We start from the raw sequence: 14,210 nt of genomic DNA on the forward strand, positions 1-14,210 counted from the left end.
TCCTAAAGAAAGCATTGTATGGTCTTAAGCAATCCCCTAGAGCATGGTTTGGAAGATTTACAAAAGTAATGGTTTCCTTGGGATACAGACAAAGCCAAGGAGATCATACTCTATTCATAAAACACTCTTCTACAGGTAAACTCACTCTATTGCTTGTCTATGTGGATGATATGATTATTGCAGGAGATGATGAAACAGAAAAATTGGCATTAAAAGAAAAATTGGCAGCCCAATTTGAAATGAAACACCTAGGAAAACTCAAGTATTTTCTTGGAATAGAGGTTGCTTATTCCAAAAATGGAATTTTCATCTCCCAAAGGAAATATGTACTTGATCTCCTCAAAGAAACAGGGAAGCTGGGATGTAGAACCTCAACAGTTCCTATAAAACAAAATCACAGAATTGGAAGTGAAGAAAGTGCTCCTGTAGAGAAGGCCCAATATCAGAGATTGGTAGGAAAATTGATTTATCTATCACACACAAGACCAGACATTGCTTATGCAGTTAGTGTAGTGAGCCAATTTATGCATGATCCAAGAGAGAGACACATGCAAGCAGTTGACAAAATTCTCCAGTACTTGAAGTCAAGTCCAGGAAAGGGGTTATTGTTCAAAAGGGAAGATAAATTGACTATGAAAATATATACTGATGCTGACTATGCAGGTTCTATTACTGACAGAAAATCTACTTCTGGGTATTGTATGTTTCTTGGAGATAGTCTCGTAACGTGGAGGAGCAAAAAGCAAGATAGAGTATCTCGTTCTAGTGCAGAAGCTGAATTTCGAGCCCTTGCTCAAGGAATGTGTGAAGGACTCTGGATGAAAATCATTTTGGATGACCTTAAAGTCAAGGTAGACAACCCCGTGCAACTATACTGTGACAATAAGTCTGCCATGAGCATTGCCCATAATCCAGTACAACATGATAGGACCAAACACATTGAGATTGACAGACATTTCATCAAAGATAATCTAGACAGAGGCTTTGTGATTACAACTCATGTTCCTACAGAACTTCAGATAGCAGATATTTTTACAAAAGGGCTCCCTCAGGGTAGATTTCAAGATCTTGTAGGCAAGTTGGGAATGATTGATATTCATTTACCAACTTGAGGGGGAGTGTTGTAATTAGAGGAAAAATCTTCCTTATTAGAGAAAATATCTATAGAATCTTCTAGGATATTTTTCAGAATATTTTTCTTTATTTCCTTATTTTAGAGGATTAGATTGTTACAAATAGGTATAAGGAAAATGTAATACGTATGAATAATAATAATAAAATTATTCTTCTTTTTCAAGTGTGTCTTATGGTACTGTGTACACAAAAAGGGGCACACTGCAGTGGGGGAAAATGAGAATGGAAAAAAAAGGCCTGAACTTTGGATACCATATTAGTTTTGCTGAAATGTGTGTACTAACACACATGCAGTGCTTTTTTTATAATCAATAATGATATAACTAAGTAAACAAATAACAGTTGTAGTCTCTAATTTTCAGCTATACAATAATGATATATTTTCCTATTTACATAAAAAATTAAAAAGAACTAGAAAATTGCAGCTAAGTAGCATACTGTATCTCGAAGATTGACAAGACAAAGATAGGCTCGTCGAAGGTTTGCACCCTTCAAGTTGGCATTGTTCAGTTTAGCACCCTGAGAAATGGGGAATTAATTTCAAACTAAATATGATAACAACATTTTGCAAAGCCATAATATTATTCGATCAAGAAAAAATGAATTGAAAATTGATAGTAAATTAAACCAACATACCCATATGTTTAATAAAATTACAACCTTGTTTTAAAATTACACCTCCATTATTTTAAATCTCAATATAAAACCTCTCTTCATGTTTTCAGAATAACAAAGACATCCCATTCTTAACATAGCCGCCCTTAATGTTTTGTTGGAAGAGAGGTCAATGTAATTTGAAACATAAAGGAGGTTTTTCTGTAATTTTATAAAAGCTCAAGACAAATCCACATAAAAGTGGCAGCCAATGCACAAGACTCCTATCATGAGGGGTCTAGTGTCACAGGTACAGAGCCTTGCATCTGTGATAGAAGAGACTGTTTCTATCATAAGAACCCATGACAACATATCACAAGTATGCAACCTAATCATTGCACTAAAGAAGCTCAATAATTTACTCTAAATAATATACACATGCATGCTTATATGTTTAGCAATGATACATGTATGATGCGTAGCATAATTCCCCAAACTTCAGCTTGTACGTATTTATGTTATTCAATACTCTACAAAGTTATTCAACATCAGTGAGAGTCTCGGGGAGGAGTATTATTAGAGTAGTTTTACTCTATAAGATTTTACTTGTTCTTTTTTACTTTTTATATTGTACAGAAGTAGTTCATTAGCTTTAGCAGTCACTTTCTAACTAATTAGTAATTTTGATGTTATTAGACAGCATCATCAATTCCATCTGTAACTTTAACTAACTCTAGGTTAGTCAGAGTCTACTGCATCAATAAAAAAGGACATTTGTAATCAGTTTCAGAAGAAATGAAATTCATTTTTAACATTATAAATCTTAGTTGATCAGTTTCTCTGAAACTTAATATGTATTAAGTGTGTGTTAAAAGATAAAGAAGATAATGCATAAATATTCTTCATAGTGTTTCTTTTTAAGAAAATAATGCAGAACTCATCTTATCCTTTTTTTGTGTTAAGCATCTGTGAAACTATTATATGAACCCAAATAGGTCATAAGTATTTTACCTTTAAATTTGCTCCTTCTAGGACTGCCCCCTCTAGATTGGCATTAGTAAGATCTGCATTCTGTGAAGTTAAAAGACACTAACTAATTAGCCATCACAGACTTTTATTCAAGACATAACACTAAATCTGCTTGCATCAAGCTACAACCCATCTCTTGAAATCAAAATTATCTGTCCAGTAAAATATATTATAAATAAAACTTTCATTGCCACTATACAATTAACAATTAAAAAGGTCAAGTCAACACTTGATTGATTTATAAACAAGTTTTATTGATTTAAAAGGTCAAAAGTCATAACGATGCTTTGTGTAAATTAACTAAGTACAGGAGTGCATACGTGATTATATATCTGCTAGGCGCAGAGACCCAAGGCCCGTTAATAGAAATGACCCAAGATCCATTATTAAAAATGTAGTGCAGAAGGTAGTGTAGGGACTTGGGAAATGAGGGTGGGTTTCAAAAGCTTTAAATAGCACTGTGTGGTGTTAAGAGAGAGGGTTGATTAATGATTATTATTGTTATAACTGGAAACAGTTGAGAGAAGGGATATTTCCCTTAGCAGAGGAATAAAACACTGAATTCCTTTTTTGGCTTCTTGTTCTGTTTTTTCTTCCTCTCATTAAGAATCTATCAATTTTGGTCCGACCTGCTGTATTTCCGAGAACCCACCAGCACAGATGGAGTCAAGAGTTGGAGAGTTGGAGTGTTGGAGAAAACTGTTTCAGCAATTGAAACATCAGCTGGAGTCTCATCATATAGTTGTTTCTTAATCCTTTTTAAGATTTCTATTATTGCAACAAACATTTGTTCTCAACATTTTGTCCATCCTTGCAGTCTGGAAGCCAATTTCCCATATGCAAAATGCATTTTGATAATACACAAAGAAGTCGAAGGTTTGGATGGATAGTTTACATTGGGAAGAATATTGGTTTAATATTAATTATAATTCAGCAGCTAAATGTATCCTGTTTGAAGGTGTTTACAGGCGACCCCCACCTTCCTTAGCCAAGTTTCTGCCAGGAAAAATTATCATTAAGAAGTAGTGCAAGATTTGAAGAACCGAGATGAGGCTTTGAGGAAATTAAAGTATGACCTCAGCAGAGCTCAAGAGTACATGAAGGCTCAGGCAGATAAGGGTAGACGAACATCCACACAGTTCAGGTGGGTGATTGGGTCTATCTTTGTTAGAATAGCTTATTAGGGAAGCTTTTGTATTTTATATTATCTTCTTTTTGTATGTCTGATGAGCAGTCCTAGGCTCTTAGCCTTTTCAGCCTATATTGTATGTTTTTATATACTCAATCAAGTAATGAAGAAAGTGTGAAAAACACTTTTCCAAAACCATCTTAATATTCAAGTTGGTATCAGAGCGGGTCCGATCCCGCTCTGTCGCTCGTTGTCGTCCGCCGCCTCCGGCCACCGTCTTCCGCCGCCGGCCACCGTCCGCCGCCGCCGGCCGGCGACCAAATTTTTCGAAGAACGTAGGGTTTGGTGCGCCTCGTTGAGCGCGACCCAACCCTGCTGTTTTTGAGCGCATCCAAGTATCCACGCGCTCCCACGCGCCGCTCCAAGTGTCTGTCCGTCAAAGCGCGTGTGTCTCACGCGCCGCCTTCTGGTCACCGGAAGTCCGCCACGCCGCCACCGTTGTGTTCGCCTGAGCTGTCTGGGTCCGTTTCAGACCTCAGTTTATTGTTCCAGTTGGTCTTTTGGGTCGCGGTCACTGTTCATCTCCTCCTCTTCGTATTTATTTCCAATTTTCTTCTTCTCCCATGGCTTCTTCAGGTCCTGCTCTTGCTATTGCTGGTACACCTACCATTACTGCAGAAAAGTTAAATGGGAAGAACTATCTTTCATGGGCTGCATCTGTGGAACTTTGGTTCCTTGGTCAAGGACACCATGACCACCTAGAAAAGGAAGACATTGAGGGGTCAATAGAGAATAAAGCTCAGTGGAAGAAAGTTGATTTTCAGTTATGTGCTGTTTTGTGGCAATCTGTGGAACCCAATATACTTGGAACACTTAGAGCCTTTAAAACTTGTTGCTCTTTTTGGAAGAAGGCTCAAAGTATCTATGCTAATGACATTCAAAGGCTGTATGATGCTGCACAAAAACTAGCCTCTTTGAGACAAACTAGTCATGATATGGTTTCTCATGTGGCTGAAGCTCAAGCTGCCGTGGAAGAACTAAAATTATTTCTTGATGATGAGTCATTGGAAGGAATGAAGAAGAAACTTGATAGGCTATATATGGTGATGATTTTAAGAACATTGCATTCAGACTTTAATCATGTTCGTGATCAACTCCTGACCGGTCATGAAATCCCCTCAATGGACAACTTAGTTACTAGACTACTTCGAGTTCCAACTGAATCCAAGAGTGAAAATTCTACCGCCATTGTTGAAGCTTCTGCTATGGTCTCTTCCAAGGGAAGGGGTGGTCGTGGAAACCGAGGAAGAGGGGGTAGAAGTGGCCGTCCTCAATGTTCCTACTGCAAAAGGATGGGTCACACTCAAGAGAATTGTTACTCTCTCAATGGTTTTCCAGAAAAGATAGCAAATCTGTCCAAGTCTGATCAATCAGAAAAGGTTGATAGGAAGATTCCTGAAAATGATTACCAAGAATATCTTCAATGGAAAGCTATGAGTCAAGCTCAATCTTCCTCTACTCCTACTATTTCTACAGCCTGTATTTCTCAATTAACTGCAAGTCAAAGTCCATGGATCATTGATTCAGGTGCCTCTGATCACATAGCTGGTAATGATTCTCTATTCTTGTCCATGTCCTCTCTTAAATCACCCCATCTTATCACCTTAGCAGATGGATCCAAAATTGCCCCCAAAGGAATTGGTCAAGTTTCACTTTCTCCCATGTTAAATTTAAAATCTGTTTTATTTGTCCCTAAATGTCCTTTCAATTTGATCTCTTTAAGTCAATTAACTAAATCCTTAAACTGTTCAGTAACTTTTAATGCTGAATCTTGTGTCATTCAGGAACGTGGTACGGGCAAGATGATTGGCGTAGGACATGAATTTGGTGGTCTTTACTATTTTGGAATGCAACCATCAGTATCTTGTGTTGCTGTTTTGCCACCCAAGCTTTTGCATGATCGTTTGGGTCATCCAAGTTTGTCCAAGTTGAAACTCTTAGTTCCTAGTCTCAAAACATTGGAAGAGTTAGGTTGTGAGTCATGTCAACTAGGCAAACATGTTAGATCATCCTTTCCCAAACAAACTGAAAAAAGGTGTAACTCAGTTTTTACCACCATTCACTCTGACATATGGGGTCCAAGCCGTGTAACATCTTTTGGTTTCAGATATTTTGTAACCTTTATTGATGAATTTTCTCGTTGTACTTGGGTATACTTAATGAAAGATCGTTCTGAACTTTTGTCTATATTTGTTTCCTTCTTTAATGAAATTCAGAACCAATTTGGAAAAACAATCAAAATTTTTAGAAGTGATAATGCCAAAGAATATTTCTCCCTTGAATTGTCTTCTTTTTTATCTTCACAAGGTGTTTTACATCAGTCTACATGTCCACACACACCCCAACAAAATGGAATAGCAGAAAGGAAAAATAGACACCTTGTAGAGACTGCACGCACCCTGATGCTCAATGCAAATGTTCCTGTACATCATTGGGGTGATGCAATTCTTACAGCCTGTTTTTTAATAAACAGAATGCCATCGTCTTCTCTTGAGAATAAAATTCCTTACTCGATTATCTTTCCAAAGGAACCCTTGTTTCATGTCTCACCTCGAGTCTTTGGGTGTACATGCTTTGTCCATGATGTCTCTCCTGGTTTGGATAAGCTATCGGCTAGGGCTATCAAATGTGTTTTCCTAGGCTATTCTCGTCTCCAGAAAGGGTACAAGTGTTATTCTCCAAAGACCAAAAAATTTTACATGTCTGCTGATGTTACCTTTTTTGAACACACTCCTTTCTTCCTATCCTCTACAAATGATTCTGTGTCAATCCAACAGGTTCTACCTGTATCTTCCCATCTATCCATACCACTTCAACCTTTAGCCCCTAATCAAGAGGTAACTCAACCCACCTTGTCCACAAATAGACCCATTCCCGTTACTTCATCTCCTCTTCTCACCTATCAGCGTCGAACTCGACAAATTGATTTGACAATTCCTGAAGAACCACCAATTTCATCTCCTTCACCATCAAGTTCCCCTACTACGGGTCCGAATGATGATAGTTCAAGCTGGCCAATTGCCCTTCGCAAAGGTATTCGTTCGACTCGGAACCCTCATCCTATATACAATTTTTTGAGTTATCATCGATTATCTCCTTTATATTGTTCTTTTATCTCCTCTATATCTCCTTTAACCATTCCTAAAAATGTCCATGAGGCACTTGATCATCCTGGATGGCGACAAGCTATGATTGCTGAAATGCAAGCTCTTGAACATAGTGGCACCTGGGAGTTAGTTCCACTTCCTCCTGGTAAACAACCAGTTGGTTGTAGATGGGTCTATGCCATTAAAGTTGGGCCTGATGGTACAGTTGATCGACTCAAAGCCCGATTGGTGGCCAAGGGATATACTCAAATTTATGGCCTAGATTATGGTGATACCTTTTCTCCTGTGGCCAAAATCCCTACAGTTCGTCTCTTCCTTGCTATGGCAGCTATTCGGCATTGGCCTCTCCACCAATTAGATATTAAAAATGCGTTTCTTCATGGGGAGTTGGAGGAGGAAATTTACATGGAGCAACCTCCTGGGTTTGTTGCTCAGGGGGAGTCTGGTTTAGTTTGCAGATTGCGAAGATCCCTTTATGGTCTCAAACAATCTCCTCGGGCTTGGTTCGGAAAATTTAGTCATGTGGTGCAGAATTTTGGGTTGAAAAGGAGTGAAGCAGATCATTCAGTGTTCTATTGTCACACTTCACCTGGGAGATGTGTTTATTTGATTGTTTATGTTGATGACATAGTGATTACAGGGAATGATGCAACTACAATCTCTCAATTGAAGAAACATTTGTTTAGTCAGTTCCAGACCAAAGACCTTGGGCATCTGAGATATTTTTTGGGTATTGAGGTTGCTCAATCAAAGGAAGGCATTGTGATTTCACAAAGAAAATATGCTATTGATATCTTGAAGGAAACTGGCATGTTGGATTGCAAGCCCATTGATAGTCCTATGGATCCTAACCAAAAGTTGATGGCTGATCAAGGTGAACTGTTCACAGACCCAGAGAGATATAGAAGATTGGTTGGGAAGCTTATTTATCTCACAATCACAAGACCTGATCTTTCTTTTGCAGTAGGGATTGTTAGTCAATTCATGCAGGCCCCTCATATTGATCATTGGAATGCTGTTTTACGTATCCTTAGATATATCAAAAAGGCACCAGGACAAGGATTATTGTATGAGGACAAAGGAGACAGCCAAATTTCTGGCTATTGTGATGCTGATTGGGCTGGTTGTCCTATAGACCGACGCTCTACTACTGGCTACTGTGTGTTCCTAGGTGGAAATCTCATATCTTGGAAGAGTAAGAAGCAAAATGTTGTTGCTCGATCCAGTGCTGAGGCTGAATACCGTGCTATGGCCTTAATTACTTGTGAACTTATGTGGATTAAGCAACTTCTTCAAGAGTTAAAGTTTTGTGAAGGTCATCCAATGAAGTTGTATTGTGATAATCAAGCTGCACTCCACATTGCCTCCAATCCAGTATTTCATGAGAGAACTAAACATACAGAAGTTGACTGTCATTTTGTTAGAGAGAAGTTGCTATCTAAGGAAATTGTTACCAAATTTGTCACATCCAATGAACAACTTGCAGATGTTATGACTAAATCATTGAGGGGGCCTCGCATTCAGTTCTTATGTTCCAAGCTTGGTGCATACAATCTGTATGCTTCAGCTTGAGGGGGAGTGTTAGAATAGCTTATTAGGGAAGCTTTTGTATTTTATATTATCTTCTTTTTGTATGTCTGATGAGCAGTCCTAGGCTCTTAGCCTTTTCAGCCTATATTGTATGTTTTTATATACTCAATCAAGTAATGAAGAAAGTGTGAAAAACACTTTTCCAAAACCATCTTAATATTCAAGTAAAACTATACTCCAATAGCCCCCTGCAAGCTCAAGTAGGATGAGGAGACTCAACTACTTGAATCTTGGACCGAAGATCACAAAACCGCGAAGGCGAGAGAGCTTTGGTGAGCACATCAGCACATTGATCAATAGCTGGAACATGAACAACTTGAAGACACTTGGCCGCCACTTTCTCGCGAACAAAGAAGAGATCTAATTCCATATGCTTGGTACGCACATGAAGAACAGGGTTGTGAGCGAGAGCCACAGTGCTCAAGTTGTCACAGAAGATAATTGGAGTAGAATGATTGACTTGAAGTTCAGAGAGCAAAGTTTGTATCCAAGTAACTTCAGCTGTGGCAAGGGCAAGACTCCTGTATTCGGCTTTCGTACTAGAGCGAGCAATGACAGTTTGCTTTTTGGACCAACAGGACACGAGATTTGGTCCAAGGAAGATGGAGGCACCAGATGTAGATCGCTTGTCATCAGGATCAGACGCCCAGTCTGCATCACAATAAGCATGAATTGAGAGGGAGGAAGGGGAAGAAGCAGGTTGCAGACGAAGACCCCAGGACGTAGTGCCCTTCAGATACCTGAGAATTCTTTTAACAGCAGCCCAATGATGTGTAAGAGGATGGGACATGAACTGGCAGACTTTGTTTACAGAGAAGCTAATTTCGGTTCTTGTAATGGTAGCATATTGCAATGCACCTACAACTGAACGATAGAGAGAGGCATCCAAGAAATCTTCAGATCCTGCTTTTGATAGTTTGCTTCCAGAAATCATGGGAGAAGAAATAGGCTTTGATCCTTCCATATCAGTACGATTCAATAGATCCCGGATGTACTTACTTTGAGTGAGAGAATGAGAGAACCATCAAGCCGAGATTTTACTTCAATGCCAAGAAAGAAATCAAGATCACGGAGGTCTTTGAGAGAGAAGATTGAATGGAGTTTAGAGACAAGCGTATGAATTGTGGAATTATTGCTAGTGATTATAATGTCATCAACATATACCAGAATGTAGATGACATTATTGGCATGAGAGTATACAAACAGAGACGGATCACATTTGCTGGCAGAGAAATTTAATTGCAGCAGAGTTGATTTGAGCTTGTCAAACCAAACGAGGTGCTTGTTTGAGCCCATAGATGGCTTTGTGTAGTTTGCAGACGAGATTTTTATTAGATGCTTCAAATCCAGGTGGTTGTGTCATGTAGACTTCCTCTTCAAGGGTTGATGGAGGACCATCCTTGAAGACACACGTGGGCCCCATCACTAGGTCCATGGCTAGGAGAGTTGAAGAGGAGGAGGGTGTTCACACACCAAAGGATACTCTCCTCATGATCATAGAGTATTAGTGCTCTCCTAAGCCTCATTAATTTAGGATTTATTTTATTTTCCATTTTTACCCTTGTATTTTGGGGTATTTTAGTCATAGGATTTATTTTCTTTGTATTTCCCATTTTACCCTTGTATTTTGGGGTGTTTTAGTTAATTAGGGTTTTTTTATTTTGGGCTAGGGTATTACATAAGGAGGTGACGCATTTTTGGTGAGTTTTTGGATCTATTTTTGGTGATAGAAAGGCTTAGGCCCAAGTGGAGGGCAAAGGTTGCATGATCATATCATGCACCTTGATGTAGCCAATCTAGACCCATAGATTCCAAACTTGGTCACCAAGTAGCATCTAGGGTTCATTTGGCATTTCATTTGGAGTGCATTTGCCTTTGTGAATTTCGGCCATGCATGTCCAAATGAAACCCTAGATGCTTCTCCTCCTATAAATACCCCACACCCCACCACTTGTACACACTTTGGATATATATGAATTTGAGTGAGCATTCTTATGCCTCAAGTCCCTATCCTTAGTCCCTAGCTAAATTCGGCTAGCCTACCTTCATTCTCCACCCTTGGAGAGTGAGACCTAGAGTGGCCTCCACCTACCTTGGAGTGAGCCAACTTAAATCACCAAACACCATCACCTAAATAGCTTCCGCCCAACACCTCCCTTTTCACGCAACCCATTCCTTTCTCCACCCCAAAAGCTCCTTTTGTCTTCCTTGTTGAACCTAGATCAAGGGCAAGGCTTCCTCTCCTTCATCTCTACGTCATTTCATGGAGAAGGAACCCATCAAGTGGTATCAAGAGCCAAGGTTCTACAAGGGTAACATCTAATCTTTTTTTTGTGTGTCTCCTTTGAGTCTTTTGCTTTCGGTCACTTTCCTTCTTCTTGTTTTCTTTGTGTGGCCGAATAGCTTTGGGGTTCACACCTTGTTTCTTGTGAGCCTTCCTTGCAATTTTAGGTTCCATTGTTAGGTTTGCCATGCTTTTCATTTTTCTTGAGTCTCACATGAACATGAAGAACATGCCATGAACATGCTTTTGATTTTTTTGAATCCACCTAAAGTTTTGTCATTTTTGTTTCCTATATTTTTGTCTACATAAATTCCATGTATGTGCCAAACACTTTGCATGTAACACATCAACAAAATATGCCATCTTGCATTACATAGTGGGCGTGACATATATGAACCATCTAGGAGTCATTCATGCATGCTATTTAGTCCTAGCATGTTCTATGTGATTTTTGTCATCCATGTGTAAATGCTTTCTTGCACATGCATTGCCGCCCCACTTCCTTGCATTTCTCACTTGATTTAGTCTATTTTTATGCCTAAAGAAACCCTAAAAGAATCTAAGAGGTGTGCTGAAAATTTTGTGCAAACAACTAGTACAAAACACTTTCCACTCAAAAGATACCCTAAACACCTCTAAAATCACACCACTTGTCCTCCTCTCCTTCTCCTAAAAATTTGACCTAATTTTCACCACCCACAAGTGCAAAACCCAAGCAACAATGGGCTGAACATAAAGAAAAGAACTTGGACCCAAGGACATCAAAAAAAATTATTGCCGTGAAAAATAGAACAAAAAAAAAAAAAAAAAGTATCAAAAAAAATTTTTTTTGACCAAAAAGGACTTGTTGCTAGACTTGTGGACTTGGACCCCTTACCTAAGCATTTGGAGTTGGACTTGTGACATTTTTGGACCATTTTTGGGACCTTAATATTGGCTGGACCGAATCATTAAAGGACTTCATCAAGTGAGCTTAAACACTTATTCATTCTAGTGCTTTCCTAGGATTACTCTTTTGTGTGCTTCCTTTATTTGATTGAGTCTTAATTTTTAGCTTGTCTTTCTTTGGCCTCTTTTGTTTTGTCATCTTTAAATTCTCTTTGAGTTTAGCCTTTCTTAATTGTGCTTTTCAGTTTTTATTTCTTGGACTCTTGCTTTGGGTTGGTTTTAATTTCATTGTAGGTCAAAACCCACTCTAGTCAATTTTCACACCTTTGGTGGATTTGAGTGGAGGGGTGAACCGAATCCAAGCCTAGCCTTTGGAGGGACTTACACCACACATAAAGGAGTGAACAAACACTTGGAGAGGTCTAACACGTTTGTTCATTGTGAAGGAGCCCAAGTGGAGGAGTTGAAGACTTAAATTCTTGTTTTGTCTAAATTTTTTGTGCTTAATTTTTCTCTCACGGCCTCTTTGTTGTTTTTGGCCTTAGTTTCATTATTTTGGTTTGTAATTTGGCCATTTTTAAACCTCTTCAACTTGGTTTTAATTCGTGTAGTTGAAGGTGATTTGAAAACCTTCACCTAGGACCTCGACTAGAACATGTTTTAAGTGCTTTCCTTTTGCATGTTTTTAAAGCTTTTAGTAGTATAATTGCTTAGGACTTTATCTTTGTGCAATCCGTTTAGAAGGCTTGCTTTGGCCTACTAAGGGTCCGTGCACACACGCACTTTCTTGTTGTGCCAAATTGTTTTGTAAGAAAAGTAGAAAAGGCTTAGTGATTTTTACTTGATAGGGCTTGGTTATTAAGTGATTCTTTGTAGTCCACCTCCCCTTGAAAGTTCACTTTGTACACTTAGGCCTTTTCCTACCTATCTTGCACCTTGAAAACCTTTTTTTTGTGAAAACTCTTTATCACTCACTCTTTGTGAAAACCTTTTCAAACCTTTTGAAAACATTTTTGAAAACCTTTTTGGATCAAAGATGAGTGATCATTCTAGTATCCATGGTCATAATTCTCATAGTACTAGGTCTAGTGTTAGGGATGAACTTAGGGAATTGAAAGATTACCTAAGAAAAAAAGAAGAGGAAAATATAAAGAGAGATGAAGAATTGAGAAAAAAAGAAAAAGAGTTTGAAAGAAATAATGAAGAAATAAAAAGATTGCTTGAAAGATTAGTTGTGGGAGGAGAGGCTAGTGGTTCAAAACCAAGAGTCACTTCTCCTCAACCTTCAAGAAGAGGGGGGCATAGACATTCAAGTGTCCATGAGGAGGAAGGGCATCATACCCAACCTCCAAGTGATACCTTCTTTAGTAGTCATCACAATGATGGTTACTATCAAAGACCCCCAAGGCATCATAGAAATAGGGAGTCTTCCAATAGGGAACCCAACATCACTCTTCCCCCATTTCATGGCAAAGATAATGTTGAAAATTATTTAGATTGGGAAATGAAAGTAGAACAACTATTTTCTTGCCATGGAGTGAGTGAAGAGAGAAAGGTTTCTTTGGCAACCCTTAGCTTCCAAGGGCATGCCATGTATTGGTGGACCTCCTTAGAAAAGGAAAGAAGAATAAACCATGAGCCTCCAATTCAATATTGGAATGAGCTCCGTAGTGCCTTGAGAAGGAGGCATATTCCTCCATACTATGACCGTGAGCTTATGGATAAGCTACAAAGATTGAAACAAGGGTCATCTAGTGTGAAAGAATATAGGCAATCTATGGAGTTACTCATGATGAGGGCTGGGATAAGGGAAGAAGAGAGGACCACCATCTCAAGATTTCAAAGTGGTCTTAACCTTGAAATAAGGGACAAAGTTGAACTCTTACCCTATAGGGATTTGAATGAGCTTGTTCAACTTTGTTCTAGAGTGGAACACCAACTTAAAAGAAAAACTTTTAGAAAAGATTCCACTCCATCTTATTCCAAGGATTTCAAGAAGGAGGGCCCCTCTTCCAATCCTTTTCCTAAAGAAAAAGAAAAAGAAACCTCTCAAAAAACATCTTCCAAAAACACTAAGACAAGTGACATCAAGTGCTTCAAGTGTCTTGGTCGAGGACACATTGCCTCTCAATGCCCAACAAAGAAAACCATGATTTTAAAGGGCCAAGACCACTATAGTAGCCTTGATGAAGCTACTTCTTCTTCTTCAAGCGAAGAAGAAGAAAACTTAGAGTCCGAGGAAGAAATCCACCCTTGTGAAGGAGACTTGTTAATGGTTAGAAGGCTTCTTGGAAACCAATCTAGTAACTTAGATCAATCCCAAAGAGAGAACTTGTTTCACACAAGATGCAAGGTTTTAGAAAACACTTGTTCTCTCATTGTGGATAGTGGATCT

The 14,210-nt window shown here is 38.8% G+C and overlaps 2 protein-coding genes across 5 annotated transcripts in view; one reads left to right on the forward strand and one right to left on the reverse strand.

The window, feature by feature from the left end:
- Window positions 1-14,210, reverse strand: part of LOC109793144 (FH protein interacting protein FIP2) — a 43,591-nt gene that overhangs the window by 19,240 nt on the left and 10,141 nt on the right. For 2 of the 4 annotated variants that reach the window (XR_014428625.1, XM_083062493.1), the window contains exons 6-7: window positions 2,740-2,799; window positions 1,573-1,653 (exon numbers count right to left, since the gene is read on the reverse strand). The exons of 1 other annotated variant lie outside the window; for it this stretch is intronic. Coding sequence is in view for 2 of the 3 variants with exons in the window: in XM_083062493.1 (XP_082918619.1) it covers window positions 1,573-1,653; window positions 2,740-2,799 (141 nt within the window). In the remaining variant the exon portion in view is untranslated. The remainder of the gene's footprint in view (window positions 1-1,572; window positions 1,654-2,739; window positions 2,800-14,210) is intronic. One more of the 4 variants, XM_083062497.1, reaches the window with a different exon arrangement.
- On the forward strand, window positions 4,109-5,914 carry LOC145950773 (uncharacterized). The gene is made up of 2 exons (XM_083062489.1): window positions 4,109-5,494; window positions 5,731-5,914. Exons 1-2 carry the CDS (start codon window positions 4,510-4,512, stop codon window positions 5,766-5,768), a joined length of 1,023 nt encoding a protein of 340 aa, XP_082918615.1. The 5' UTR covers window positions 4,109-4,509; the 3' UTR covers window positions 5,769-5,914.

The sequence above is a fragment of the Cajanus cajan genome, chromosome 1 (assembly GCF_000230855.2).
Source record: "Cajanus cajan strain Asha chromosome 1, NIPB_CcT2T_4, whole genome shotgun sequence".
Classification (NCBI taxonomy): Eukaryota; Viridiplantae; Streptophyta; class Magnoliopsida; order Fabales; family Fabaceae; genus Cajanus; species Cajanus cajan.